The sequence below is a fragment of the Neltuma alba genome, unplaced genomic scaffold, assembly GCF_004799145.2.
Source record: "Neltuma alba isolate B1F8T4 unplaced genomic scaffold, ASM479914v2 tig00010760_pilon, whole genome shotgun sequence".
NCBI lineage: Eukaryota > Viridiplantae > Streptophyta > Magnoliopsida > Fabales > Fabaceae > Neltuma > Neltuma alba.
This window is the reverse complement of record NW_021635585.1, coordinates 124,140-150,809: the sequence shown is the minus strand read 5'-3', so window position 1 is coordinate 150,809 and position 26,670 is coordinate 124,140. Positions and strand designations below refer to the sequence as shown.

Below are 26,670 nucleotides of genomic sequence, written 5' to 3'. Positions count from 1 at the left end.
GTTGTAAAGAAAAAAAGATACCATCTCATCATTAGAGAATCAAATACAAGTACTACCTCCGGTTTTAATTATAGATCTCGTTTATAATTAGGACAAGAGCTACTCTTTGACCTCAAAATAATGCAGAGCCGGCACTTTGGGTGAATGCTGAGAAGTCTGTAAGCAATAGAGAGGATTTTATTAACAAGGGTCCCACAACTTGCCCGTCTAGCTCAGTCGGTAGAGCGCAAGGCTCTTAACCTTGTGGTCGTGGGTTCGAGCCCCACGGTGGGCGTGTTTCTTTTTGCTCACGTTAGCTCTTGAATTTTAGTATCTTCCAGAGTAGCAAACGACGCCGTAGCGGTATAACTATTGCTTCAGGGCTTCTGCCTTTCGCCTTTCAGGTTAAAACCCTTGCCTGGATTGCGGGTGCCCACAGAGAGAGAAACAGCTCGCCGGTATCGCCACCACCAAACCCCTCTTGCTTCCTCCACAGTCCCAAGAAAGCCTTAGAATCCCAAACTATGGCTCCAAATCTCGAATGTCGGATGTACGAGGCCAGGTATCCGGAGGTGGACATGGCTGTTATGATACAAGTCAAGAACATCGCCGACATGGGCGCATACGTCTCACTTCTCGAGTACAACAACATCGAGGGCATGATCCTGTTCTCCGAGCTCTCTCGCCGTCGGATTCGTAGTGTCAGCAGTCTCATCAAGGTCGGCCGCATCGAGCCCGTTATGGTTCTCAGGGTCGACAAGGAAAAGGGTTACATCGATTTGAGCAAGAGAAGGGTATCTGAGGAGGATATTCAAGCTTGCGAGGAGAGGTACAACAAGAGCAAGCTTGTTCACTCCATCATGCGTCACGTTGCTGAGACTGAAAATATTGATTTGGAGGTATTTCGCTGCGTCCGCCGTTTCTTTCCCTCATATCCATTTTTCTTGATCGATGAGCTTAATTGCTTGTTACAATTAATTCTTTGTTTCTTTTTTTTTTCCTGGTGACATAATTCTTTGTTCCCTTGCAAATCGTTAATTTTGATATTTCTCTTTTGTGGAGTGGCGCCGCCGTTCTTCACCATTGTGTTCCATTGAGCGAAAGCATATGAGTCCTGGGATTCATATGTTAGTTTTCAATGAATGACCCTTGATGAATAAACAATCATGGAAGTTCTTATTTTGCACTTTTTTGCCCTAATGAACGGAAGTATATGCTTCCGTTGTAGTCCGGCATGAATACCTCAGGACAATCGTTAGGGAGAATTATTCAGATTAAATTCAGAAACCTATCGAGTCCTATGGACCTCGGGTTACCTCGAGTTTTAAGTGCTTGAATAGAATGAGTGTCAAATACCTGAACTTGGTCACTAGGCATTAATAATTTCGGAATCATTATGTCCACTTTCTTTCCTTGTATGTTGACTTGACCCTTGACCCTTTTTTTTTTTTTTTAAAAGGTAGACTTGCCTTAATTTCTGAAAATTCTGTCATGCAAATTACTATATTACATGGCTGTGGATTATACTTGGAAGAATCTGTGGTGTGGTTTGTAAAATTCTAGATTCTTGTTTGCTTGGCAACACTACTGCATGTGCTTAAGTTTAAGACGCAAAGTTGTTTTTAAGTCTGTTCTAGTTGAAGGACCGGACTGACTACTGCAAGCGTGCACCATTGGATTGTGGTGCTTTCTATGGTCATTGAGAACGTGCTGGGAACGTAAAAAAATTGAGTGTGATGCTTATTCATAGTAATTAAATTTTTTATTTACATCTCCAGCTCCATGAATCACCGGAGAAATCACCAGAAGTGGTCGATTTGCTCGGGAGAGCATGATTGTCGTGTGAATTTCTGATTCCTCTGCTCTACGCTTCTGTTATGTTGCATTGAGTCGCAAACAACCTGACTTATGGGGCCGAAGGCAGGGAACTCATCTGATCCTTTTATTTATCTGTTAATTTTTGAAAGCTCAACTCAGAATGCTTAATTGTCGTCTTCTGGAGTATAAGTTTCAACCTACCATGAGATGGACACTTCTTCCTCAGAGCGTTGCCACCAATCTCACCTCCACTCCACTAATCTCTCTCTATATCACAGTCATTTTCTCATCGAAATACTCTCTCCACCCTTGCCATGTGACCTCTCGTTGAGTTGTTTCCTTGAATTCTTACTGCTTATCAAGTTATACTCTTGTTTGTACGTTATTGCCACCGATTTGGTTCCTTATAAAAAGGTGAATAACAAAGGCTATGATAAGGTTTATGATTTATGATTTAGAAATCAGCCTCACAATTGTCCAATTATTCTTCTGGTTCTTCATTTTTATCCCAACTCATTTTTTTGTCTCTGGCCTTGTATAACCTTGCTTTCATTAGTCATACATTTTCACCCCAGGGACTTGTCTCACTGACTAGGATATGTCTAAGACATCTTTGCAATGTATTTGTGTCACTTTTGGTTTCAAATAAATCAGTTTTCCGTGCTTACTGTAAATGTTTTCTTCATTCCATAGCTAAATAATCGTGTGCTAGAATTGACGTACCAGTTTTCTCCTACTTCCGTGTAAGTTCTGTTGGTTTTTCAAAAACTTTCTGTTCGACAATCAGATTCTTCTTTTTATGTTAATAATGGTTGATATGGGAATTATGCTCTTGATACTGCTGAGTTTTTAAACTTGTGTATGGATCACAGTTGGATGATATCCTGCATCTTGGTCTTCCCGCCTTTTTTTTTTTGGGGGGTGGGGGTGGGGGTTGAGGGGAGGCGGTGCTAGACCTACGCTGAGAAAGTAGAAATCTGCCCTTTTTGTTTCCCCATTTCTGAGAAGGTAGAAATTCGGTTCATTCTAACCTAGTTGTTGTGCTCTTTACTGGGCATTTGTATATGATCTAATTATAGCAGCCGTCCCACAAAAAACAAAGGATTGAATTTCATGTAAAATGTTACTACTGGCTAGGATCACCTAGAATGATATTAGATCCCGTTCATATTTTTAAGCGATTTATGTTTCTCCTGCTATTGTGGGCTCTCCATTTTTTAGCGTATGTAACCAGACTAGGAAGGTGCATTGCACAGTGATGCTGATCATTTTATTTCATTATGGTTAGTTTTCCCCACCTCATATACATTGCTTTATATCACGGGGTGCTTGTTATCTCAAATGTCATCTTTCCAGTGATTCATTGTATTTCTTCATGGTTTTTGTATCTACTTCTACTCAATCTGATGATTTTGATTTTCTTACCCCATTTTGATCTGGTTGGTCTAATTATTTGCTTGTTGATAGTGCTTCACTCTTCCTCATTTGGTGAACTAAATACAAGTTGCCTTCTGCAGGAGCTGTATATTCACATTGGATGGCCTCTGTATCGCAAATACGGTCATGCTTTTGAGGTAAGGAAGTTTGTTATGTACATATATATATTGTTTTCTCTGAATTATGCAACTGCTATATGATCCTCATTTTGTGCAGGCATTTAAAATAATTGTTACTGATCCTGATTCAGTTTTGAATTCCCTCACCCGTGAGGTCAAGGAGGTTGGCCCTGATGGGCAGGAGGTAATCATTACTGTCGTAGATCATTTTTCCACAGAAGTTCTATTTGATTGCTTAAGACTTATTTTTATTTTTTCTCCTCTAGGTGACCAAGGTGGTTCCAGCAGTATCAGAAGCGGTGAAGGAAGCTCTAGTAAAGAACATCAGAAGACGAATGACCCCCCAGCCCTTGAAAATTAGGGCTGATATTGAAATGAAGTGTTTTCAGTTTGATGGAGTTCTTCACATTAAGGTCTGAACTGTTTCTTCTCTCCCATATTCTTTGGGCTCTGCTTGAATTTGGTTTGTTCAGTAATATTTGCTTATCTTCCTAAGTATTGTGAATAATTACGTTGTAATTGCATGACCATGCAGGATGCAATGCGGAAAGCTGAAGCTGCTGGAAATAATGATTGCCCAGTAAAGATTAAACTTGTCGCTCCCCCACTTTATGTTCTTACCACTCACACTCTCGACAAGGTTGGTGTACAGTCTTCACAAAAATTTTGATCTGATGTGTATGATGATTGACCTTGTAGCTGAACAACTGAACTAGCTGTTGATCTTACCTGTAGTGCCTGTTTTGATGGGTTTTCTTGGCGAAGGCTGTTGTTTTCTCCACTATATGAGCATTAGATTCCTAGAAAATAGTACATTACTTATTTAGTTAGTATCCTGGAGGCAGTTTTTATATTTGTCAGAACGTCTAATTTGCAAATGGTGACTTCGTACTGAAACTACTAGTGTGTTCTTCAATGTTCACAGGATCAGGGAATATTGGTTCTCAAGGATGCTATTGAAGCCTGCAATAAAGCCATAGAGCAACACAAGGGTAAACTAGTTGTGAAGGAGGCACCCAGAGCCGTGAGTGTTGATGATGGATGTGTTTTAGAACTCATATTTTCTTTATCTGAGATTGACATTTGTCATTGTGATTCAGGTGAGTGAACGTGATGATAAATTGCTTGCTGAACATATGGCTAAGCTACGCCAAGACAACGAGGAGGTTAGTGGTGATGAAGATAGCGAAGAGGAAGAAGATACAGGAATGGGTGAAGTTGACGTGGAGGGTCAGGGTGCTGGGATAACAGAGTGACAAAAAATTGAGGGTTAAAAAGGCATAGAGAACGACGGATTTCACTAATTTTTTGTTTAATTTTTTTTCCCCAAACAACATTTTTGTTGCGATTGTACAATACAAACTAGATTATTGTATGTAGAGATGTTATCATACTTGCGGAGCGATTGAGGAGCGTCTTGGAATGGATGCTCAGTAATCTGCCGATAAATCCAATTTTATCTCATTTCTCATGCAGTTCAGGCGTGATCCTGGAATAATAGCCTCTCTCTAGGTGGCGTGGATAAATTAAATTAGGAGGTGTTTGGATAATCTCAGAATCACTTTTCAGAAGTATTTTTCTGTAAATCGAAACATTTTTATATATTTATTTCGTATATTGTGAAAGTACTTTTGAAATTAGAGTTTTGTTTTTATCTAAGTATTCTTTTTATTATTCCGTTTTCTTACATTTTTTTTCTGCGTATGAGAGTTTAAGACTTTATATTGGCCGTGAATTCTTGTATCCATTTTTCTCGATTTTATTTCGCTCGAATTTCTATTTTTGGACAATAGTACAGGATGGGGCTTTATTTTTCCGGGGCAAGTTTCTAAGTAACTTTTTTACCAGGGTGAATAGGTAAATCGGTTTTTCAGCGTGCAGAAGGCATATCAAGGTTTGAGCTTTTTCATCTTCGGTGTTAGGTTTGGATTTGCGCCATTTTATGTTGGAAAAACCATATTATGCTGGTGGTGCTTATATTTTCTTTCTATTTTTTAATTTGATATGTGTTTTTTTCCTCTTAATTAAATCATTTAATCTTGCTCTTTTAGCAACATCAACTTTTGTAATTTTGCTCTATTAGCATTGTGCAAGGATTAACAATATTAACAGAGCAAAATTAAAGATTTAATTAAAAAAAAATACATGGGTATCAAATCAAAAGTTAAGAAAAAATATCGTTACCTCCAAAATGTTTTTTTTTTTTTTAACGGTTTGAGGATCCTCATGTTACCAAGTTCCATTTTCATTAGTTCTTACATTATTTATTAACCAGCACAAAGATTCGTGGGATTAAAAGCATAGAATTTTAAACCCTGTAAATTTGCTGAATGGGATTAGACGCGTGATCATGACTTGATGAGATCAGTTTGGACTGTGGAGTGAAGGCATCCTTTCAAGGGTGCGAACTTGAGTATCTGGAGGTGCCAATGTTTTATTTTCTGAGATGTCTGTACTTTGTTAGGATGCACCTCTACTCCACTCATCCTATGTACAAACACAAGAACAATGGGATCAAATGATATTATACAGCTTCACCCAATTAAATTGCTATTACACAGCAAAAACAACACACAAAAAGGGATGGGCTTCGGACTTGACACTGATGTTATCACAAACTGAAAATAAAACAGAGACATGGGAAAAGAAGTTGGAAATGATTCTCATTGCTCGCATTGGAAAGTGGAACTGTCTTCAATTAACTTGCCATCAGCTGCCGCTACATTTCGAGCATAGCAGTTGAACCTGTCTGCGTAAGTATAATTTTGTCGGGTGATTGCTTGCCCTGCTACAACAGAGTGACCCTTCACTTTCATCCATCCCGAAGAATCCTGTTTGTTACTAATCGAACTCGAGAAGCACGCACCCGATTGCCTCTCTCTCAAAGCATGAGTGACATTGGTAACGAGTAGATATCTGTCCTTGCGCAAACATGGCTTAGTCCAAGTTAGCACACGCAGAGGATACTTTCTCTTAACCTTCAATAATCCAACCACTTGACCATGCCCATTTATTAACTTCGTCTTCTTCTTCGCTTTGTGTTTTTGTTTCACTAACTTGTAGGTTCCATTCTTTTGAAACTTAATGTAGTTCTTGAACTTGAACTCATGCAAGATAACGGTGGTCAAGTTTCCTGCACTTGATCTAACCCACCCTGCTACTTTTCCTTCCCTCTCTGCACTAATATCAAACGATCCATCAAGTCCTGTAAATTCTTCTTGGCGCTCTATTGTCACTTCAGGACTCTTGTTAATGATTCGTCCAGCATGAACTACTTGGGAATGATGATCCAACCACAGGTGTAAATTTGCATTGACAAGCCAGTATGAGATGCCCCGAGTCACACCTATTCCAAACCTATGTTTTTTCCCACCCAGAATCTTACCTAGATAAGGTGTTAAATCTATGTCATAAGAAGGAAGATTGAAAGCCCCAATTGCAACAACAGGCTCCCAGAGGAGGGGATTGATTCCTCCTGTGAAAATGACAGGAAATGGAACCTCCGACCCTACAACTTCGCCATCGATTGTCACGTACACTTCCCTGTAAGCTCCATTACCTCGGCGTGTGCTTAAGCCGTTAGTTTTGATGTATGAATTGGGTGGGTTTGAGTACCAAAACTCATCGTTGCCATGAAAAGACGCGCACAACTCAAGAACTGCACGGTGAGTATTTTTTGGAATTCGAATGCTCCGGGAATGAACATCCGATTCGCGCTCAATTCTAAACCAAAACCCACGGTCGCCGTCATCAGATATCGGAATGATCAAATCAGCCGGGGATTCATACGAATCCAATGAACCCCTGCGCAAATCAGTATCACCGAGATCATCCCGTTCCACCGTTACTTCCGAGATTCCTCCATCCGATTCATCCCTAAGGATCCTCGATCTCCCCTCACAAGAAACCCCAAGCGGAACCCCGACAACAGCGCGGCCTTTGAAGAGCGAAAGAGTGATGGTGACATGGTAAATCCCAGTGAATTCATGATTAACGATGTTTTCCAGCATCATCGTGAGATCCAGGTCAGACCTTGTAAGGAGAGAGGAGTACCTGGTGACATCCTTCCAAACATTCCAGAAGACTCCATCCTTCGTGGGCTCGGCGGTGCTGGTGCGAAAGAGCTCGACGCCGCCGAGCCATAAGCCGGCGATGCGGTCGTACTGCTCTCCTTTACAATCGGCCTGGAAACGGAGGAGAGCGCGGGACCAAGGGGAAGGGCAGTGAGAGGGAGGGATGTAGGGTGTGGAGAAGGGAGGGGAATCGATGGTATCGGCGAAGGAGTGGCGCAGAATAAGGTGGGAGCATGATGGGGTGGCTTGTTCGGAGGGTAGAGGATAGGTCACCTCCAGGTGTTCTTGGGGACGGTGGTGGCGCCGGAGAGAGAGGTCGGAGGGTTTAGTATAGTGGTCTGTGTGGGAGAATGGTACGACTGGTTCTGTGAATAAGGAGAGGAGCAGGAAGAAGGATACGCCAAGGACGGTGTTCATGGGGAAGACGAAGAAGGAAGAACATAGGTGCATGGAAGCAGGGAAGGTGAAGACTGGAAGACCGTTTTGTTGGTTATGCGTGAACTGTTTTAAGAAGGGCGACAATAGCTGTAACTGTAAGGACTTTCAAATATTTTTTTATACAGTTGCAAAAATTAGGCTTTATCATCAGCTGATTATTCTCATTTAATTGCAAAACTTTTCTTTAATAATATGAGTTATTTTCCCTTATTGAAAAAAATTAGTGTATTTACTCTTTATCTAACATTCTGACTGATTGAATTCAAACCAAGCATGATAAATAAAGAACGGGGCACATTATCAAGATAGTGGAAGGACATTAGCTAAATAAGGATGCACAGGACACAATTAAACTTTGCATATGTTAATCAAAATTGAGATTGCTCAATGGGAAGGACGAGAATATTAATGATAGCTTCTGACTAAATTATTTCCGAAAACTATGATGTCGTAACATATGCAAATCATTACAAGTGCTCATCAATTTGGATCAAAGCGGATGCTTAATTTTCAAGTCATGGATGGTTGAGGAAGGCCTGGTAGCTAGGAAATTTCTCGATCGAAGAGTTCACCCATGAGATGATCTGGTTGGACCTTTATGAGTAGTGATTCTCTTTGAAAGTCCCACGATATAATCCTTGGTTTACAAGACCAGAGAAGATAGAATCATACGGTTCGAGAATGGAACAGGGCCACTAATTACTAAACACCCAAAAAAGGGGGGCGAGGGAAATTGCCGTGATGATGCCTGCAAATAATATCTTGCACAAGCATTTCTGGGGCAAGCACTATAATTTAGGATTATGTGATGTATATTCAGAGAGAAGTTACCGTAAAATTACAGGAAAACAGGACATTGCTCCCTTGCTGACAAGGAAGTCAGCTATGGCATCGTATCCAAAAATTCTAGCCACGTACAAAGGGGTGGCACCCTTCTTATTGGCAGAATTTACATTCACACCCTTGTTCACTAAAACTTGTATGGTCTCCGGGTCACCACTCTCCACCGCCATGTGCAGCGGCGCGTGACCTTCCTCGTCCTCACATTCCAAGTTCAACCCTGCTTCTGTCAGCATCGATACCATCTCTTTGTGCCCTTTCATGGCTGCCGCATGAAGGGCCGTCAAACCATACTGATCACGGTAGTGCACGTTCGCCCCTCTCTTCAACAGTGTCTCCAGTTTCTTTACGTCTCCATGCCTCGCCGCCGCTAGTACTTCTTCTCCTTGCTCCATTATTTTTTCTATCTCTTTCTGCTTCCCCATTCATCAAACAAACACTTCGTTTGTAAAAACAAACAAACAAACAAAGAAGAACATTTTTGACCTCATTAAACTACCAAAGTTTTTGTTTTAAAAAAAAAATCCAAAATGCTGCCATAGCAATCTATCACTTGATTTAGATTCTTCTTTGGAGGCCAAGGCACTTGTCCATTTTTATTTGCTAGTTAGTCTTCGGAGCTTCATTGATTTAAGCGTATTTTTCTCCATTAAAAGAACAGTTTCGCAGCACTTTCCAAACCGGACCAAACAGACATTAATTTGCAAATTTATAGAGTTGAACCACTTGTGACAAGAATGATAGGAATCACTCACGTGTCCTTCATCACTGGCAATGTGAAGGGCGGAACGGCCACGATCGTCGGTTATGGTTGGGTCAGCGCCCATCTCAACCAGCATTTCCACCATCCTACTCTCACCATTCGCCGCTGCTCTGAACAACGGCGAGCTACCGTCGTTGCACCTGGCATTCACATTCGCTCCGCCTTCCACCAGCAAGCGCGCGCACCTGATATTTCCCTTATCCGCCGCCAAATGCAAAGGGGTCCTACCCTTGTGATCTCTGGAATCCAACGGCCACGAAGGATTCGTCTTTAACAACCTCCGGACGTCATCCGCCCGATCAAGAGCCGCCGCCACGTGTAACTCGTCCCAGCCCTTCGAAGCCCATCTCGGGTCCGCGTTACCCGATCCCAATTCCTGCTCCAGTCTCAAACCAGCTTCCAGGAGCAAGTGAACCATGCCGTCCGGGTTAACCAACTCGGTGGCGACTCGGAGGAGCCAATCAGCCTCACTGGGCGACAAATCGGCGAGTAAGGACCTCTGCCGTTTGATGAGGTTCCTAACAGCATCCAAATCACCACTAACGACGGCATGGCGGAGAAGCAGGGGGCCGACAAAGGCGACCTTGAGTTTAAGATTCTGAGTGGGGGTGGAAGACGGGAGAGAGGAGAACCATGAGTTAATGGCGTGAGAGGGAATGGGAATGGAGGTGTTGGGGAGGAATTCGGCGATTTTGACGAGGAAGCGATCGGAGGGAGATCGAGGGAAGGTTAGGGGAAGCTGGGACTGAGGCTTGAGGATGACTTGGAAGGTGGCGTGAGAGAGAGGGGGGATGATGCCGGAGGGAGGGTTAACGAGGAACTTATTAGGGGAGGAGGTCTGGACCTTGAAGGCCAGCGGCGAGGCGGCCCACAGAGATCGTAGACTGACGGTGGCTCGGCATTTGCAGTTGAGAGCAAAGTCTATTCGTATCTCTGATTCGGTGACCTCCGCGAGCCTCTCCATCTGCCTCTCGCCGCAGCAGATGATGGTCCGATTATGCGAATCTGGACTTTCAGATCAGCCACCACGTGACCCAGCTATTATCTGTTACAGAATCTCGTGAAATCGATCTCTAGTACTTATATTCCTTACCAATAATTCTAACTCAACTTGCCATAAAACAATGGAGGTATGTTATGCGCTACTGCAATACCTTTTTATATCAACAATATAGCACATTGCCGATGCGTATAATTCTGCAGTGAGATTTGATTTCTTAAGCGGTCTCTAAACTAGAATAAGAGAAATTAATAATTCTGGCTCTCTCAATTTCTCTTCTCTCTTCCTCTCCTGTTGGTATTAGCATTAGGGACTACGGAGGCATTTTACAAATTAAAGGAGCCAATCCTAATTCAGAGTGAGCGCAGTTAGTTTTGATATTTGCCCAACCTTACCAAATAGACACACGTAACCCTTATTCACCTGCACTGGCTGGGCAAAAGTGGCCTCAAGAGTTGTCCTCCTCACAACGTAAACAGTCTTATCCTAACTTTAACTGATTCACTGAGATGCCTCTGGTTCTTTAACATTGCCCCAGATAAAAAGTTTGGAAATTAATCTCTGCACATAGAGGATCCAAAAGGTCATGGGCTTCTCCTTGTGACCACTTCTCTGAAAAGTGAAAACTCACTCGCCCATGTTAGAGCTCCGACCACTATCATGTTGAGAGGATACCTTTTCAAGAAAAATTTTACAAGCTAACGAACCAGGAATTTCAGCGTCGATGTTCCGTTAGATAAATGGGCTTACAGCCCAAGCTAATATGGGCCAAGTGTATGGGCTCAATCCAAATGGGCCGGTGGCCCTTTCCCCACCTCTACCAGCGGGTACAAAAACAAATCTCATTTGTTGTGCAATGCGCTGCCTGATAAAATAGGAACCCGTTTAAAATGACTTATAACTATTTTTTAATTATAGTTTAGAGAATATAAGATAAGTATGTAAACGAGTTTTGTCTCAGTTTGTTACAAACATGATTTCAAATGGATTCTGAGAGTCGAGCGCATCGTTTTCTGACTAGACAGAGAAAAAGGATGCGTGAAATAGAGATCACAAATGTGATAGAAGCTTCAATGCTTCATGGTGGCGTGGGGCAAACGACATTCGTTTTGTTTGATTGTGACGTGGAACCTCACGTTTAATCTCTCCTCCGTTATGTTTGCCTCCCCAATTGACCCGCCAGCAGACTCATTAATATGCGTACCTTTTTGAGGCTTATAATTCAGTCGTCGTGCTTTACAGCTTTTATTATCGCTTTATATATATAGTTTACTTTCTTTTTAGGGAAAAAAAACCATGTATTGGTATATGCATTTATTATTACCTTTTTGGTACTAGATTACTATTTCGAAAAATACGAAACTTCTGAATAAATTGTTATAACCGTGTGAGAAAGGAGGAGGGATGATGTTCAGGATTCAAACAATTCCAACGTAAGCCAATAGCAAGACTTTTATTTTTCAAAATTCAGAACAAAGTAAACAATATTTTGTAATATAACTTTTTTTTTTTGTTGAAAAAATTCATTGTACTGTGGTGCAAAGGAGTCTGAGCTATGACCAGGTGACTCAATGGATTTCATGTTTCTCTAATTAGTTTCCTCCATACGATCATTCGTTATTTATTTTATTTTTTATTAGCAATTTACGTGACTTACGTAACTGGTAAAACAAGAGGTGGAAAACAAAAGACATATGACCGACTTCTGCTGGCTCATGAATTTTAAGGTGTGCTTAAAACAAATGGGATGCGAGATTGTGAGTTGTCCTTACTATATACTCCTCCGGTCCTAATTATAAGACCTAATTGACTTATTTGAGGAGATTAAGGAAGTAAGTTAAGTTGGTTATTTATAATAAATAAGTGTTGTCATTCTTAAAATATCCTTGCTAATTAAGTATATTAGCTAAAACTATCATTATTAGAAGGATTATCTTGGAAAAAAAAATGTATAAATATAAGAGACAAAATAGATTGGGTCTTATAATTAGGACCAAATAAAAAGTCAAATTGGGTCTTATAATAAGGACTGGAGGAGTATTACATCATGTCCTAATTAGAAAATCTTATTTATAGATTATAAATGAAGTTTTATAATAAAGACTAGCGACGATATTTAAAAATTAAGAGCATTAAAATATGACTTGAGAATATTTCAATTAGACCCGACTCCTACGCACAAGTATTTATCACCGACTAAGCCAAATGATCCATGTTGTACACGAAACAGTTGAAGTTTGGAAACCAATCATTCACTGTTCACATTTATCATATCCAGGTGGTAGCGTGTGAGTCTGATATGTAATTCATGCAAATAACTTGAATCAAGCCCCCCCCCCCAAAAAAAAAAAAGAAATATATCCATGTATATAATATTTATATAAAGTTCCATTGCACTCCAGCGAGCCATGTTTGAAGTTTGAACTAAACTCGAGCAACAACAGAGATCGTCGTACTATTGTACATGTTTTTAAGAAGTCCAAGAAAGCAATAAAGGGATACTAATTTTAGAATTGAACTTGATATTAAATATAAGATTTTAATATACTTTGTCTCTTTTTTTTTTCAAAATATTCTTATTGTTTGTAAGAAGTTTTCATCAAAGAATATTTCAATACACATAATTAAAAAGGATAGTTTAAACAAACCAACACCCATTTGTAACAAGTAACTAAATTAATTAATTTTTTAATATTCTCAAATTAATTATTTGATATTCATATTTATATGTACCGAGTTATGATATGTTTACTTTATCTGTAGAAAAAGTTTCATGTCTTTGGAAGTGATCTGAGATTGACTGCGCCCTATTTACAAATAATTAATATGAGCTGTATTATTCTATTGGTGAGTATTGTACTAATCAAATCATTCTCATTTTCTCATTTGGATAGATCCAACAGAGCATTCCATTGTTTTATTCCAATATGGTTGTTGGAAGTTGGAATCCGAATTCTCTATCCCAAAAAAAAAAGAAGAAGAAAGAAAAGTCTATGCAAGGTGCCAGTGATTAGTTTATGAGACCGCTACAAATATCTAAATATCTAAATATAATTTAGATTATGAAATTTCACTTTATTTAAATTATACGGAATAAACAGTAAAAATATAGTCGTTAATTAATTATTAGTAATAATTATTATTGGCTATCCTCTTTCACGGCTTCTTTGGCTTGATTTGTTATAAAGTTTGGTTTCCCTCCTTTATACTCAAACTCGCCCTACTCTTGCCACTGCCATTTGTGAACATGGACTTGTTATAAATTTTTTTATTTCATATAAATATGGGAACAAATAGTGGCACAAGCAAGCATTATTAAAAATAGAGAATTACTTGATTCAACGCCATTTTGGCAAGAATTTGCAGGGGAGTCCGGATATATTTAAAAAAAAAAAAAAAGGAAAAGGGGAACCGAAGCCCGAAGGGAGTGCAAGTTCCAGGAAAGTGCCTCGTCCATAAAAGAGAGGTGGGTTTTACCAGGTCCAAAACAAGGACATATTGTCTCGTACAATCATCAATTTCTGTCACAATTACGAAGTCAAGCAAAGTAAGTCGCCGGCGGATCATTGGCTCCAATTTCACGACTATCATCCACAGGTACAGTTCCCGCCATTCATGTCCCATCATCCATCTATTTCCTACAGGGGAAAAAACTGAAGACAAATTTAAAGCCCCAAGGTCAGACTGCATTTTTCATGGTTGATATTATACTTACTTTTTAAAATTTGACATTTGTTTTGGTTTTGATTTGCTTACAGATTTTTTTCTCCCAAACACTGTTTTTGCTTCCTGACAAAAGGATCAAAATTAAGATGGGTCAAATTTTAAACCTCAAAACTAAAATTAAATTAAATTTTAAAAACCAAAACCACTTACTTCAAATTTCATAAACCAAAATTAAAATGTAGTGGACTAAAATTCAAATTCTTATTAAAAAAAGTGTCCACGTTTAGTACTCGATAGTGTTTTGAATAAAATTATCTTTAATAAGAGAATACTTATATCTACTAAAAAAAACAAAGATGAGGTAAAATTTCAAAAACTAAAGATGATACTACCTTCGACTTTTGATATAAGAGCCAGATCACTAATTTACGAGTATTAAAAAAATTAATTAAGTTATTTATTTGTAATAAATTGATGTTGTCTTTGTTAAAGTACTGATGTTAATTATATGTATTGAAACTATCTTTTAATAGAGACTCATTAATAAGTGCAATCACCATAGAGATTATTTAGGAGGCAAGATGGATAAATATCATATTTTTATTTCAAAAGTATTTTAGAAGAAATACAGTTTTGTCATTTTTTTTAATATAACGTTAGAATTAAAAAAAAATCTTCGGACTCATTATTAACAATTAACAATTTCTTTTAAGATTAAAGGAGCAAATAGTTTAGAAGAAATACAATTTTGTGTAATATTGCGTTGTAGTTTTATTAAGGTATTAACAATCTTCTACCTATAGTTATATCACAAGCGCCTTATATTGCTTTGTAGTTTTTTTAAGGCACTTATAACTCCTATAAAAGTATTTTTGAAATTAAAAATTTTAACCTTTATATTATATGAAAAATATTTACCCTCTAGCATTATGGGTAAGGAGCTGAAAATTATAGATTTCGAATGAATTATCTATTATATATATTTTTAATTTTTAATATTGATTGAGATATTTATGACTAATTAAAATACGCGTTGCTATCAACCATTCTAAATTTCCAAGTCAGCAATTTGCCTTTCTGCCATCGAGGTGTAAATTTCCTGTGCGGCGTATTTTATAGTAGTATTTCTTTTACCAAAAAATTGAGCTATATTTTGAGCCTACGCGTTTTCAAACCTTTCTGGGTCTAAACTAATTTGCAGGTGTTGGGAACATGGTTTTGATATCGCCTCTCTTGCTTCTCCATCTTCCTTTCAATTAATCGTAGCCAGAGACGCTGAAGAGCTTTGCGATTCTACTCAGTTCATCTTCCTTTCTTGCAAAACACAGTCCGGGTTCCTTTGTTTCTGTGCGGTCGTCGTTGATTAGCAACAAAAATGAAAAGTAACTGGAATTTCAGTCGGTACAAGGATCATCGGGGACTTCTCCGCTTTTTGGTGGTGTGGTTGCTCTTTCAGAGCTTGTTGGGTCTATGCAGCTCTTTGAATGACGAAGGTAAGGAATTTTGGGTTTGTGAGATTCTGTATTTCCCTATATTTAGTTGTCGCCATCCCATAGAAGCTGAATATGGTGTTTCTGGGCAGGTAAAGCGCTCTTGAAGTTGAGGCAGAGAATATTGAGTGACCCATTTGGTGCTTTGTCGAATTGGATTGATGAAGAAGGAGAAGTTGACCCGTGCAATTGGTTCCGAGTTCAGTGCGTAGATGGGAGAGTGGTGGTCTTGTAAGTGACGTTTTTGTTTTCTAACAATATGAAGGAAGAAGAACAGATCTTTTTGCTAGGATCTTTCATTTATGTGACATTGAGTTGTTTTCATATATTTATTTTTCTATGATTTATCGCGGAAACCGTTGGATAGCAGAGAAATCGTGTGTATATGACTAGTATTCATGTTCTTTTAATGCCAAATTTACCAATTTTATCATCTCGTGATACTTCTTACATTCCAGCAGCACTGTGCCATTGTTGATATAGTTGACTTAGTATTTTTACCTTGACCTCTGATTTCTTTTCAATCTTGTGGTTCTTCTAATCGTGAGAAATGCTTCTGTTGTTCAGGAATTTGAAAGATCTTTGCCTTGGAGGAACTCTGGTACCTGAGCTTGCGAAGCTTGTTCATGTAAAGTCCATGTAAGATGTTTGCCGCTTGGATGCATTGCGCAGTGTGTAAACTTCGTCAATTATTTAATTTTTTTTTTTCCGGTTGCCTGATAAAATCGCTGTGAATATACTGCAGTATTCTGCGAAACAATTCTTTCTATGGAATCATTCCAGAAGAAATTGCCGAGTTAAAAGAGTTGGAGGTTTTGGATTTGGGATACAACAATTTCAGTGGATCTCTACCAGCAGATCTTGGGAGTAACATCTCCCTAGCCATGCTGTAGGTTTATACACTTTAGACAACTCAATTTTTAAGAACTTCTGCGATTATGTATTGAGTTAATTCTTCTTGCAGTTTGCTGGACAACAATGAGCTTCTTGGTGGGTTCTCTCCCGAAATTAATGAACTGAAGATGCTTTCTGAAAGTCAAGTGGATGAAAACCAGCTAACTGGTGCAGCGAAATTGCCGTCTTGTGCGAGCAGATCCATTTCACAGTATGTCATCTCCAATCCATTGAAAAGTGGTCTCCTTTGGGTTTATATTCTATGAGATTTTCAAAAATCCGGGTTCACTCTTCTTCCTCCTTAATTGGTTAATTTTTACTGTCAAATCTAAATCATCTTTTTACAATCAAAAAGGATGATTTAGATTTCAAAAGTAATATTTTTACTGTAAAAAAGGTGGTTAATTTTCATAAATCTTAATTGCCCTCCTCTAGGGTTCATTGTTACCCGCCAGACCATATTTTGGCTTTTTTTTTTTTTGGGTGACAATGTGACATATTTTGGCTAATTTTTACTATCAAATCTAAGTCATCTTTCTTTTTTTTAAATTTATTTTCACAGGAATATTGGTGAAGACGGTGTAGCTCTGCGAAGACTCCTGCAAAAGGGCAGTAACCGCACAGCTGAATTGCCCCCTGCCCCTAGCCCTGCCCCTGCCCCTGCCCCTGCCCCTGCCCCTGTTCCATCTCCATCCCCTTCACACCCTCCATCAATTTCCCCGCCCCCTTCAGCAGTAGCGCCTGTAAAACCAAATAAAACTTCCCCTGGTAGAAATACATCTGCATCTCCTTCTCCAAAGATACCCGAAGCAAGATCGAAAAGTTTTTCAAAAAATCATGTTGCCCCTGCCCCTGCCCATGCATCTGCCCCTGCCCCTGCCCCTGTTCCATCTCCATCCCCTTCACACCCTCCATCAATTTCCCCGCCCCCTTCAGCAGTAGCGCCTGTAAAACCAAATAAAACTTCCCCTGGTAGAAATACATCTGCATCTCCTTCTCCAAAGATACCCGAAGCAAGATCGAAAAGTTTTTCAAAAAATCATGTTGCAATTTTGGTGGGAGCTATAGGTGGTGGTGTATTTCTTATTTTAATTGCCGGCATATATGTCTGTAGAACCAACAAAGTTACTACTGTCAAGCCTTGGGCAACAGGACTAAGTGGGCAGCTTCAGAAGGCATTTGTAACAGGTACATCTGAGTTTTTTTTCCCCCTGTAATTTTATGAGAATGGAACAATGGCTGGAAATTTCAGTTTACCTCCACGCACGCAAATTCAGGGTTCCTGCAACATGAGAAAGACAAGACAGGGACAACTTTAATTTGATTGGTTCTATCCCATTGACATGACATGATAATGGGCTACTTTTGTCTTTGAAAATATATTTGTTATCCTTTCTGACAGACGTTTGAAACTGTAGGTGTGCCAAAGTTAAAAAGGTCCGAGCTCGTGGCAGCATGTGAAGACTTTAGCAATGTACTTGGCACCTCACCAATCGGAACAGTGTACAAAGGGACTTTATCTAGCGGAGTTGAAATTGCGGTGGCATCTGTTACCGTGACATCATCGAATGCTTGGTCAAAGACTTTAGAAGTACAGTTTAGGAAAAAGGTATCACACTATACAGATCAACAAGATCATTCGATTATGTGCTGCCTTTTCAAATATGGCCTACTCTTACTGTGATTATGGTTTCAGATTGACTCGTTATCGAAAGTGAATCACAAGAACCTTGTCAATCTACTTGGATATTGTGAGGAAGAGGAACCTTTCACCAGAATGATGGTTTTTGAATATGCACCCAATGGAACTCTCTTCGAGCATTTACACAGTGAGTACATATAATTTCAGTGTTCTATCACACAGAAAATATTCTGAAAGTATCTCAATTTCCTCATTTCTAAATGTGTATTCATTGTTATAATGATATGGTGATTGCTAGTTACTGATTTACATACTCTAAGGAGTGCTTAATTTCATGATGACCGATCTTAACCATTGGCTATTGGCGATCTGAAAAATTTTTATGTGGCATTCTAGAACCTAGACTTAAATACTGATCTTTGTAGTCAAACGTGCATAGACAGGCATATATATAAGTTTGGCACCCCACAACAGCATGATTCAATTTGACCAACTGTAGAGTTCATCAGCATTTTAGGTTTGATCATATTGGAAAGTTGTTCTATTTGTTCGCTATGTTTCTTTCCCTATGTATCCATTTTTCATTCAAATGCAAGATTAGTTCCTTAGAATAAGAGGGGTTTCTGTCATTCTTTTGGTGTTTTATGTTGGAAAATGACTCATGCATGTGAACATATTGGCACTTGCAGTAAAAGAAGCTGAGCACTTGGATTGGAGAACAAGGCTTAGAATTGCAATGGGCATGGCATACTGCCTGCAATACGTGCACCAGCTAGACCCTCCTGTAGCCCTGAGCAATATGAACTCTTCCTCCATCTTTCTCACCGAGGACTATGCTGCAAAAATTGCAGATCTGAGTTTCTCATATGAAATAGCTTCATCTGAGATGAAGACCAAGGGCAGAAAACAATTTGATAATCCATTAGCAGGTCCACAAAGCAACGTTTATGACTTTGGTGTTGTACTATTTGAAATGGTAACATCCCGAGTCCCTTATTCAGTTGATGACAGCTCACTTGAAAACTGGGCATCAGATTATTTACAAGTGGATCATCCCTTGAGAGAAATGGTCGATCCAACTCTAGCCTCTTTTGATGAAGAGAAGTTAGAACAAGTTGCTGAACTGATCAAATCTTGTGTTCATCCTGATCCTAAGCAAAGACCAAGTATGAAAGATGTTAGTATGAGACTGAGAGAAATAACAAACATAACACCTGATGCAGCAGTGCCAAGACTTTCTCCACTCTGGTGGGCAGAGCTTGAGATTTGTTCAGCAGATGCAAGCTAAATGATAGGGAGTTTCAGATTGTAAAAAGGAAGGAGCTTTCAATAGTCTGATCGTTTTTCTGTCGGTGAAGGCGCAAAGAGTACTCACCTGAAGGTCGATACACGTATTTAGTTTTCTCGATTGCGAATTTACATGTACATAAGGCGATAAAAGAGATATGTGGGGAATACCTTCGCTTGCTTGTTTTGTTTTTTGTTTTTTTTCCTCCCTGGTTAGACTCACCTCCCCTTCTTTTGTTGCTGTGGAAAGTACAGCAACCAAGGGGTTTCACACAGTTCCAGTATTAATTACTACCCTTCTCTTTCTCACTCCTCTTCCTCCATTCTTTGGCCTATCGAAGTCATAAAAATTAGACATGTTATAATTTGTTATACTAATAACATGCACCCCACACATGTACACATTCTTTGATTGGAAATGAAGTTTAAGTTGATGATAAAGATAGGAATTAAGAAGATGTGCATTAACCAAGACTTTGTCTTATAAGCCGACAGATAGGAACTGGGAACATGAACGATGACTTGCTATTTTAGTAATTGCCTTTGCATTTGCGCGTGGACAACCAGACTTTGCAGCTGGAATATGAATACACGGCGGACAATTTGGCCTGCAGTGTCGTATGATGGTGGAGATCTTCAATAAATCTGAGTTTTTTATTTTGTACGACAGCTATTGAATTCCCAGTTGATTCTGGTCACAAAATAACAACGACAATAATGATTGTTCTAAAATATGGTATAACCCCCTTGTATTGTTTTACATAACGTCAATCTTTTGATTCATTCTACTGAATTTCAAGATGTTTTATTATATGTTGTTGATACAATTAACCGAAATTCTGTAGAGAGTTTAAACGCATTGAATGTGAATGATTCAAATTATCAGAACATGTGAAGGAAGATAATAAAACAAAATTAACTTAACGGTGGGCATTGATGCTACGGTAGTGGCGGCGCCGCAACAATGGTAGTTGCTTGGTGGTCGTGATTTGTGACCAAGTTTGTGGTGGCTGGTGAACAGTTGTTGACGGAAGAGGGGCCTAAGACTTCGTATGATTTAAAGGAAAGTCTAAGACTACCTTCATCCCTGGACACTACCCTCAGATTTAAAGGGAAGTCTAATATTACCTCCGGTCCTAATTATAAGAGCCAGTTGACTAATTTGAAGAGATTAAGGAAGTAAGTTAAGTTAGTTATTTGTCCTAAATATGTATTGTTTTTCCTGAAATATCCTTGCTAATCAAGTGTATTGATTAGAACTATCATTATTAGAAGAGCTATTTTGGAAAAAAATATATAAATATAAGAGACAAAGTGGATTGGGGTCTTATATTTAGGACCAAAATAAAAGTCAAATGGGGTCTTATATTAAGGATCGGAGGTAGTACTACCTTTAGTATTTAATATAAAAACCAATTGGTTAATTTAAGTAGATTGAAAAAATTAGTTAAAGTTTGTTATTAGTAATACACGTGTTGACTTTCCAAAAATGCCTTTGCTAATCTATTAGCCAAAATTACTATTTGATACATCATTTAATATGTGTAACTATTACAGGAACTGTATTGAGAAAAATAGATAAATATGAGAGATAAAATAGATCGATGTCTTATATTTAGAACCAAATTAAATATCAAACTAGTTTAACATTTAATTTGGTCTAAATATATTGCATATGTTAAAGATTCTATTAAATGATAGTTCTAATTAATACATATGATTAGTAAGAGTATTCTAAAAAAGATAACACATATTTATTACAAATAACTAACTTAACAAGCTTTTTTAATCTACTCAAATTAGTCAACTAGTTTTTATATTAAGAATCGGAGATAGTATATCAAAATTCTTAAGAGTTTTTTTTTTTGCCAAAAAATTCTTATTGAGTTTAAATCTCATTGTTTTTAGGTTTCCCCAATTGCCTTTTTTAATTTCATAATTTTTCTCACTATTTTTTTTCTGCAAACATAAATTTCTCGCTATCTATCTTCCACATTTAATCCTATGGTTGAAAGAAGGGTATAAAAGAAAAATGAAACACATTTTTCATAAACAATCTAGTTAATCAATTTTCTTAATTTTTATAAATTAATTATTCGGGTTTTATATTCTACAAAGCATAGGATATTAATGTGTTAAAAGAGTCACGAATACAAACCTTTGCAAGCATTTGATAAGTTTATAATATTTTATTAACTTTTGCAATCAAGCCTTATAAAATGTCAAACGGACTTTATATATGGTAATTATTAAGGTGTTTGGAACACCCCAAATGATAACATATCAAGGAATGTTCAAGATGAAGGTCATAAATGCTCGTTGCTTTAAAAGCCCTACAAGCCCTTCAAAGTATTCAAGGGGTTTCGGACTCAAGAATATTTACATAAAAGAGGACATAAATCATTGATTGAAAGATAACATGGATAATTACATATACAAAGCTTTAATGTGACATGTAATAGGCCACTCCTAAAGTCATTATATCATGATTTAGTGAGCCCAACAAAAGTTCAAGATGATGTACAAGACTTATGAGAAGTATAGATTGAAGAATTCACTTAAAATATCATGTGACAAATATGTGTTTTGGACAAGGATTATATGTGACATCCAAGAACATTCAAGAAGCATCAAGAAGGTGTTATTATGCATTAATTATGATTTAAATTCGTTTTTAGGAATTTTCTTTTTTTTATTTACTTTGAATAAAACTTTTTGGTCAATGATTATTCTAGAAGTTTTTGTTTTGATTCAGTTTCCTATTTTTAAGATAGCAGACTAGTTCTCAGAGCTTGAGTAAAATTTTTTTTCTCTTTATATAATAAATGATGCCTCTCATAGTCAAATAATAATTAATGAGATATCATTTTACTATTTATGTCTTAGGATTATGATTCTAGAATGTTCTATAGTCACTTATAATATAGCCTACATTTTTTGTATTTTAGAGGGAGATGATTTAAATAATTAATAATATGAGAATTTTATTTCTCTTTGTGTGAACATTGCTTGCATCCTCCTATTCTCGTGAGAATACTCGATAATATCAAGAGACCAATCAACCTTGCAGTCTCTTCATGGCTAGGGTTGTAAATTACGAGTTCTCTTAAAGTCCTACTCTGATCATCCGCTTGGTTTCTTGTGTTTGGAGTTGCAAGAAGCAGGTTCTCTTGAAGTCTTATTTCATCCTATTCTTGTTTCTAGCCGATCTATATGTCCACTTATATCACCAAAAGTGCTTTTAAAAAGCACTTTTTAACAAATCAAAACAAATCCCTTTATATATTTATTTCGTATACTTTAAAATTACTTTTAGATATATGGTTTAGTTCCCATCCAAACACTTCTATAATATTTTTCAACGTAAGCATTTTTTATGATTTATTTTAATATAATTATATTTGATTGACTATAATGGTGTAAATAATCTCTCCCATGATAATCACTGTTTCTTGAAAATGGAAATCTAGACTGATGACTTTTTTTAGCAAAATAGATTGATGACTTTGTACATATGAATTCTTATTTACATCTCACTATCATTCAATTAATCTTCCCTTGCATAAATTTATAATGTTCGTTATCATTTTAGTTCATTTTATTTTTCTATCGTAACACATTTCATTTCCTTCCTTTCCAAAACCCAAGCGGGCCTTATATTGACTGATAAATAACGAGCCTACAAGCCCAAAACATCAAGTCGACCCCCAACCCACCGGCACAGAAAGCCCAAAAACATCTCGTAAGTACCAAACTCCTAGAGCTTTCATGACTTTTTGGGGCCAACAAAGCTTTGGTCACAGGATACACAACTAACACATGGTATATTCTCGTATAACAAAAAAAAAAAACACGAGGCAGATTTATCGATTTACATGTACCCAAAAAAAAAAATTCTACTCACATATTCAAGTATGCAACCTTGAATTCATTTAAAAAGCTTAGCTCGTGCTCCTCTCTCTACCGAGGAAAATGATCTGCTTGTGAGGAGCTCAAAGAAGATAAAAAATAATGCTATGGAACAAGGAGACTGCTCAAACGAGAACCAATGGCCAAAGCTTGGGACTACCCAGTTTCCTGCTAATAAAACAGGACTGACATTTGCTGAGAAACTGAAAGGTGTTACCAACCAGGATGACCATTCTGATGATGACAGGGATGAGAATGATGATCTTTCTGATGATAATATGTCTGAATCGCAGTCGGAGACAGAAGCTGATAAGAGAGAACCTTTAGTGAGAATAAGGGAAGACCCGAAGAGAAATTTTCCTACATTCCATTTTTCCGGTAGATTGAGAAAACGTCTCTATAGGGCGTGGAAGAAGGCAGTAATTGTGAAACTCCTAGATCACAATATAGGCTACAAAGCGCTGGAAACTAGACTCCAAGCATTATGGGCTAAACGGGGAATCATCAGTTTGATTAACATTGGCTATGGCTATTTTGTAGTCAAATTATCAAATAGAGAGGATTATTTTAATGCTTTAACAGGAGGCCCATGGATGATCTATGATCATTATTTGACAGTAAGACCATGGGAGCCTAAGTTCAATCCTGCAAAAGCTAAAATAGATAAAGTGGCTGTCTGGGTTCGTTTGCCAAGGGTCTCATTAGAGTATTATGATGAGGAGGCTCTCACTATTATTGGGAACAGGATAGGGGAAACAATCAAAGTTGATGTTAATACTTCTTCCCAGCTGCGAGGACATTATGCACGAATATGTGTAATGGTTGATTTGGGTAAACAACTAATGTCAGGCTTCTCAATCGATGGTGAGGACTACTACTTAGAATATGAAGGGCTCCACGCTCTTTGTCTGAACTGCGGGGTATATGGGCATCGCAACGAGACATGTCCATCGAGAAAATCTACAGAGCAAAATGACAGCAACCAGAATAGGGGCGCTGAGGGTGTACAAAAAGCTGGAATGGATATTGATGGAGCTGGGAATAATGATCAGGAAGTATGGAAGGTTGTGCAAAAAAACCGGCGACAGAGGAGGGGGAAAGAGAAGGCAGGGGGAGCTTTCCGGCAACCAAGCTCAGGGACGAGGTTCGAAATTCTAGCTGACGTGGAAAATAATCAATATAATTTAACTAAAGAAATAGAGGATAATGCAATCCCTGCATCTTCGGTCCTGGAGAACGTACCATTTGCTAAGGCTACCACCACTAATGTACGATTTGTGCGTGAGACAAAAGATGTGGCGAGTAAGAGACGTAACAAGCAAAATGGCGCGGCTGCAGGGGTGGTCCCAGAGAAAGTGACAGAAGCCGTTAAACGGGTAGAGCAGGGGAGGAAGGAAAAGAGATCTCGTGAGATGTTCGTGAATCATAAGAGATCAAACGAGTTATTGATGTTGACACTGGATGAAACCGAAGAAGAGGGCTCAGCTCGAAGGAATTTTGGTGAAGGAGATAATAACATCTCGAATGAGAACATTGGGGAAGAGCAGATGGATTATATCGAAGATACTGCACCCCTCCCTCATGATCCGGGTGAAAATTCAGAGATGGACAAAGGGCCTGAGGTACAGCAATGTGGGCCAATGCTGGTAAACCCATCTAGTGATGAATTTGAGAAGGAAACCCAAAGTGATGGGCCTATGGTACCTGAAACCCAATTCTAATTATTGGGTCGTGTTAATTGGGCTCTGGATCCGTTTTCTTTTTAATGTTTATGGATCAAATAATGTATTGGAATATTAGGGGGGTGGGTGGTAACAACTTCACACGGAATCTGAAGGCTATTTTTGGAAACTCAAAACCTGCGCTCCTTATGCTTTCAGAAACAAAGTGTGGAGATGATTCAAAATTACAGCGTCTATACTCACTGGGCTTCGACAGTCTTTTCTCTGTTCCAAGTACTGGTCGGTCAGGGGGTCTAGCGGTTGCTTGGAAGAGTGACTTTGTTCAGATTTCAGTTCATAAAAGTGATAGACAATTTCTACACTTAAAATGCAAAGTCGCAGGGAAACCTTCTTTTTTCCTTACTGCCATTTATGCAATTCCCCACTCACAGTTCCGACAAATTCTTTGGGAGGAGTTGAAACTATTATCCCAAAGTATCTCTGATCCATGGGTGGTGATTGGGGATTTTAACGACATTGCGGAGGAGTCAGAACGGATAGGTGGAAGACATCCAAACAGCAACAGAATGAGTTGGTTTAATGACCGAATTAAAGAGTGCAGGCTGACAGATTTAGGATTTAAAGGTCCTAAGTTTACTTGGAAAGGGCCAAAGATGATGGGGTGCTCACGGATGTATGAGAGACTGGATCGAGCCTTGGGCAATGCTATGTTCATGTCTTCTTTTCAAAATTATTTGATAAAGGTATGTGCTCGAACAAAATTTTCTGACCATAATCCTTTGAGTTTGTGTCTTGATGCTGAAAGATTGAATTTTAGAGGGAACAAACCCTTTCGTTTTGAAGCTATGTGGATTGAGCATGAGAATTTCAATAGTTTTGTGGAAAATGCCTGGAAGTGTGATGATGATATTAATAGGAGTTTGTCTCACTTTAAAGATTCCATCCTTGTATGGAATAAGGAAGTTTTTGGCTTTGTAGAATTGAAGAAACGGAATATTTTTGCTAGATTGGAAGGTATTCAAAAATCTCCAGCCTATCCTCTATCAAAATTCCTTACTGATCTTGAATCAAACTTGCAGTTGGAATTAGAGGAGGTGTTAAAGTTGGAAGAAGTCAAATGGTTTCAAAAGTCTAGATCAAATTGGTTAACTGAGGGAGATAGGAATACTCGTTATTATCATCTAAAAACTCAAAAGAGGAGGAAATGGAATAAAATTCTTACTCTGAAAAATGAACAGGGTAATTGGGTGGATGATGATGCTGAACTGAAAGAAATGGTTGTCGATTATTTCAAACTTTTATTCTCTTCGAATGACACCAGCTATAATGACCTAGAAACGAGGGCCAATTTTCCTAAGGTTGATCGCAATCTGATAAATGATATGAGTAATTTGCCTACTGATGAAGAGATTAAATCTGCGCTGTTCGCTATGGGCCCCTACAAAGCCCCCGGATTCGACGGATTCTCCCCTATCTTTTTTCAACACAATTGGAAGGTGTTGGGCCCCTCTATTTGTAGCTTTGTCAAAGGCATTTTTCAGGGAAGTCTAAAAGTGGATGACTCAAACAAAACTTTGATTTCTCTTATTCCAAAAAGAGAAAATCCTCAGCTAGTTGCTCACTTCAGGCCTAT

The 26,670-nt window shown here is 38.4% G+C and overlaps 4 protein-coding genes and 1 non-coding gene across 5 annotated transcripts; 3 read left to right on the top strand and 2 right to left on the bottom strand.

Annotated features, from left to right (window-relative positions):
• The first annotated feature begins 201 nt into the window (after positions 1 to 201).
• TRNAK-CUU (transfer RNA lysine (anticodon CUU)) lies at positions 202 to 274 on the top strand. Its single transcript has one exon. It is a non-coding gene; the product is annotated as a tRNA-Lys (tRNA).
• Positions 275 to 420: 146 nt separating this feature from the next.
• LOC114758883 (eukaryotic translation initiation factor 2 subunit alpha homolog) lies at positions 421 to 4,833 on the top strand. The gene is made up of 7 exons (XM_028947979.1): positions 421 to 878; positions 3,315 to 3,371; positions 3,451 to 3,537; positions 3,620 to 3,766; positions 3,889 to 3,993; positions 4,279 to 4,377; positions 4,454 to 4,833. The coding sequence occupies exons 1-7, from the start codon at positions 504 to 506 to the stop codon at positions 4,607 to 4,609; spliced, it is 1,026 nt and encodes a 341-aa protein (XP_028803812.1). The 5' UTR covers positions 421 to 503; the 3' UTR covers positions 4,610 to 4,833.
• A 1,029-nt stretch (positions 4,834 to 5,862) lies between these two features.
• LOC114758878 (peptide-N4-(N-acetyl-beta-glucosaminyl)asparagine amidase A-like) lies at positions 5,863 to 8,184 on the bottom strand. Its single transcript, XM_028947974.1, has one exon. It carries the CDS (start codon positions 7,874 to 7,876, stop codon positions 6,017 to 6,019), a length of 1,860 nt encoding a protein of 619 aa, XP_028803807.1. The 5' UTR covers positions 7,877 to 8,184; the 3' UTR covers positions 5,863 to 6,016.
• A 453-nt stretch (positions 8,185 to 8,637) lies between these two features.
• Positions 8,638 to 10,769, bottom strand: LOC114758879 (serine/threonine-protein phosphatase 6 regulatory ankyrin repeat subunit B-like). The gene is made up of 2 exons (XM_028947975.1): positions 9,460 to 10,769; positions 8,638 to 9,117 (listed from the first exon to the last, which is right to left on the bottom strand). The coding sequence occupies exons 1-2, from the start codon at positions 10,429 to 10,431 to the stop codon at positions 8,692 to 8,694; spliced, it is 1,398 nt and encodes a 465-aa protein (XP_028803808.1). The 5' UTR covers positions 10,432 to 10,769; the 3' UTR covers positions 8,638 to 8,691.
• A 4,534-nt stretch (positions 10,770 to 15,303) lies between these two features.
• On the top strand, positions 15,304 to 19,757 carry LOC114758882 (probable inactive receptor-like protein kinase At3g56050). Its single transcript, XM_028947978.1, has 10 exons — positions 15,304 to 15,626; positions 15,716 to 15,854; positions 16,191 to 16,262; positions 16,369 to 16,512; positions 16,588 to 16,757; positions 17,103 to 17,339; positions 17,532 to 17,705; positions 17,936 to 18,126; positions 18,214 to 18,346; positions 18,849 to 19,757. The coding sequence occupies exons 1-10, from the start codon at positions 15,509 to 15,511 to the stop codon at positions 19,445 to 19,447; spliced, it is 1,977 nt and encodes a 658-aa protein (XP_028803811.1). The 5' UTR covers positions 15,304 to 15,508; the 3' UTR covers positions 19,448 to 19,757.
• Positions 19,758 to 26,670: the final 6,913 nt, after the last annotated feature.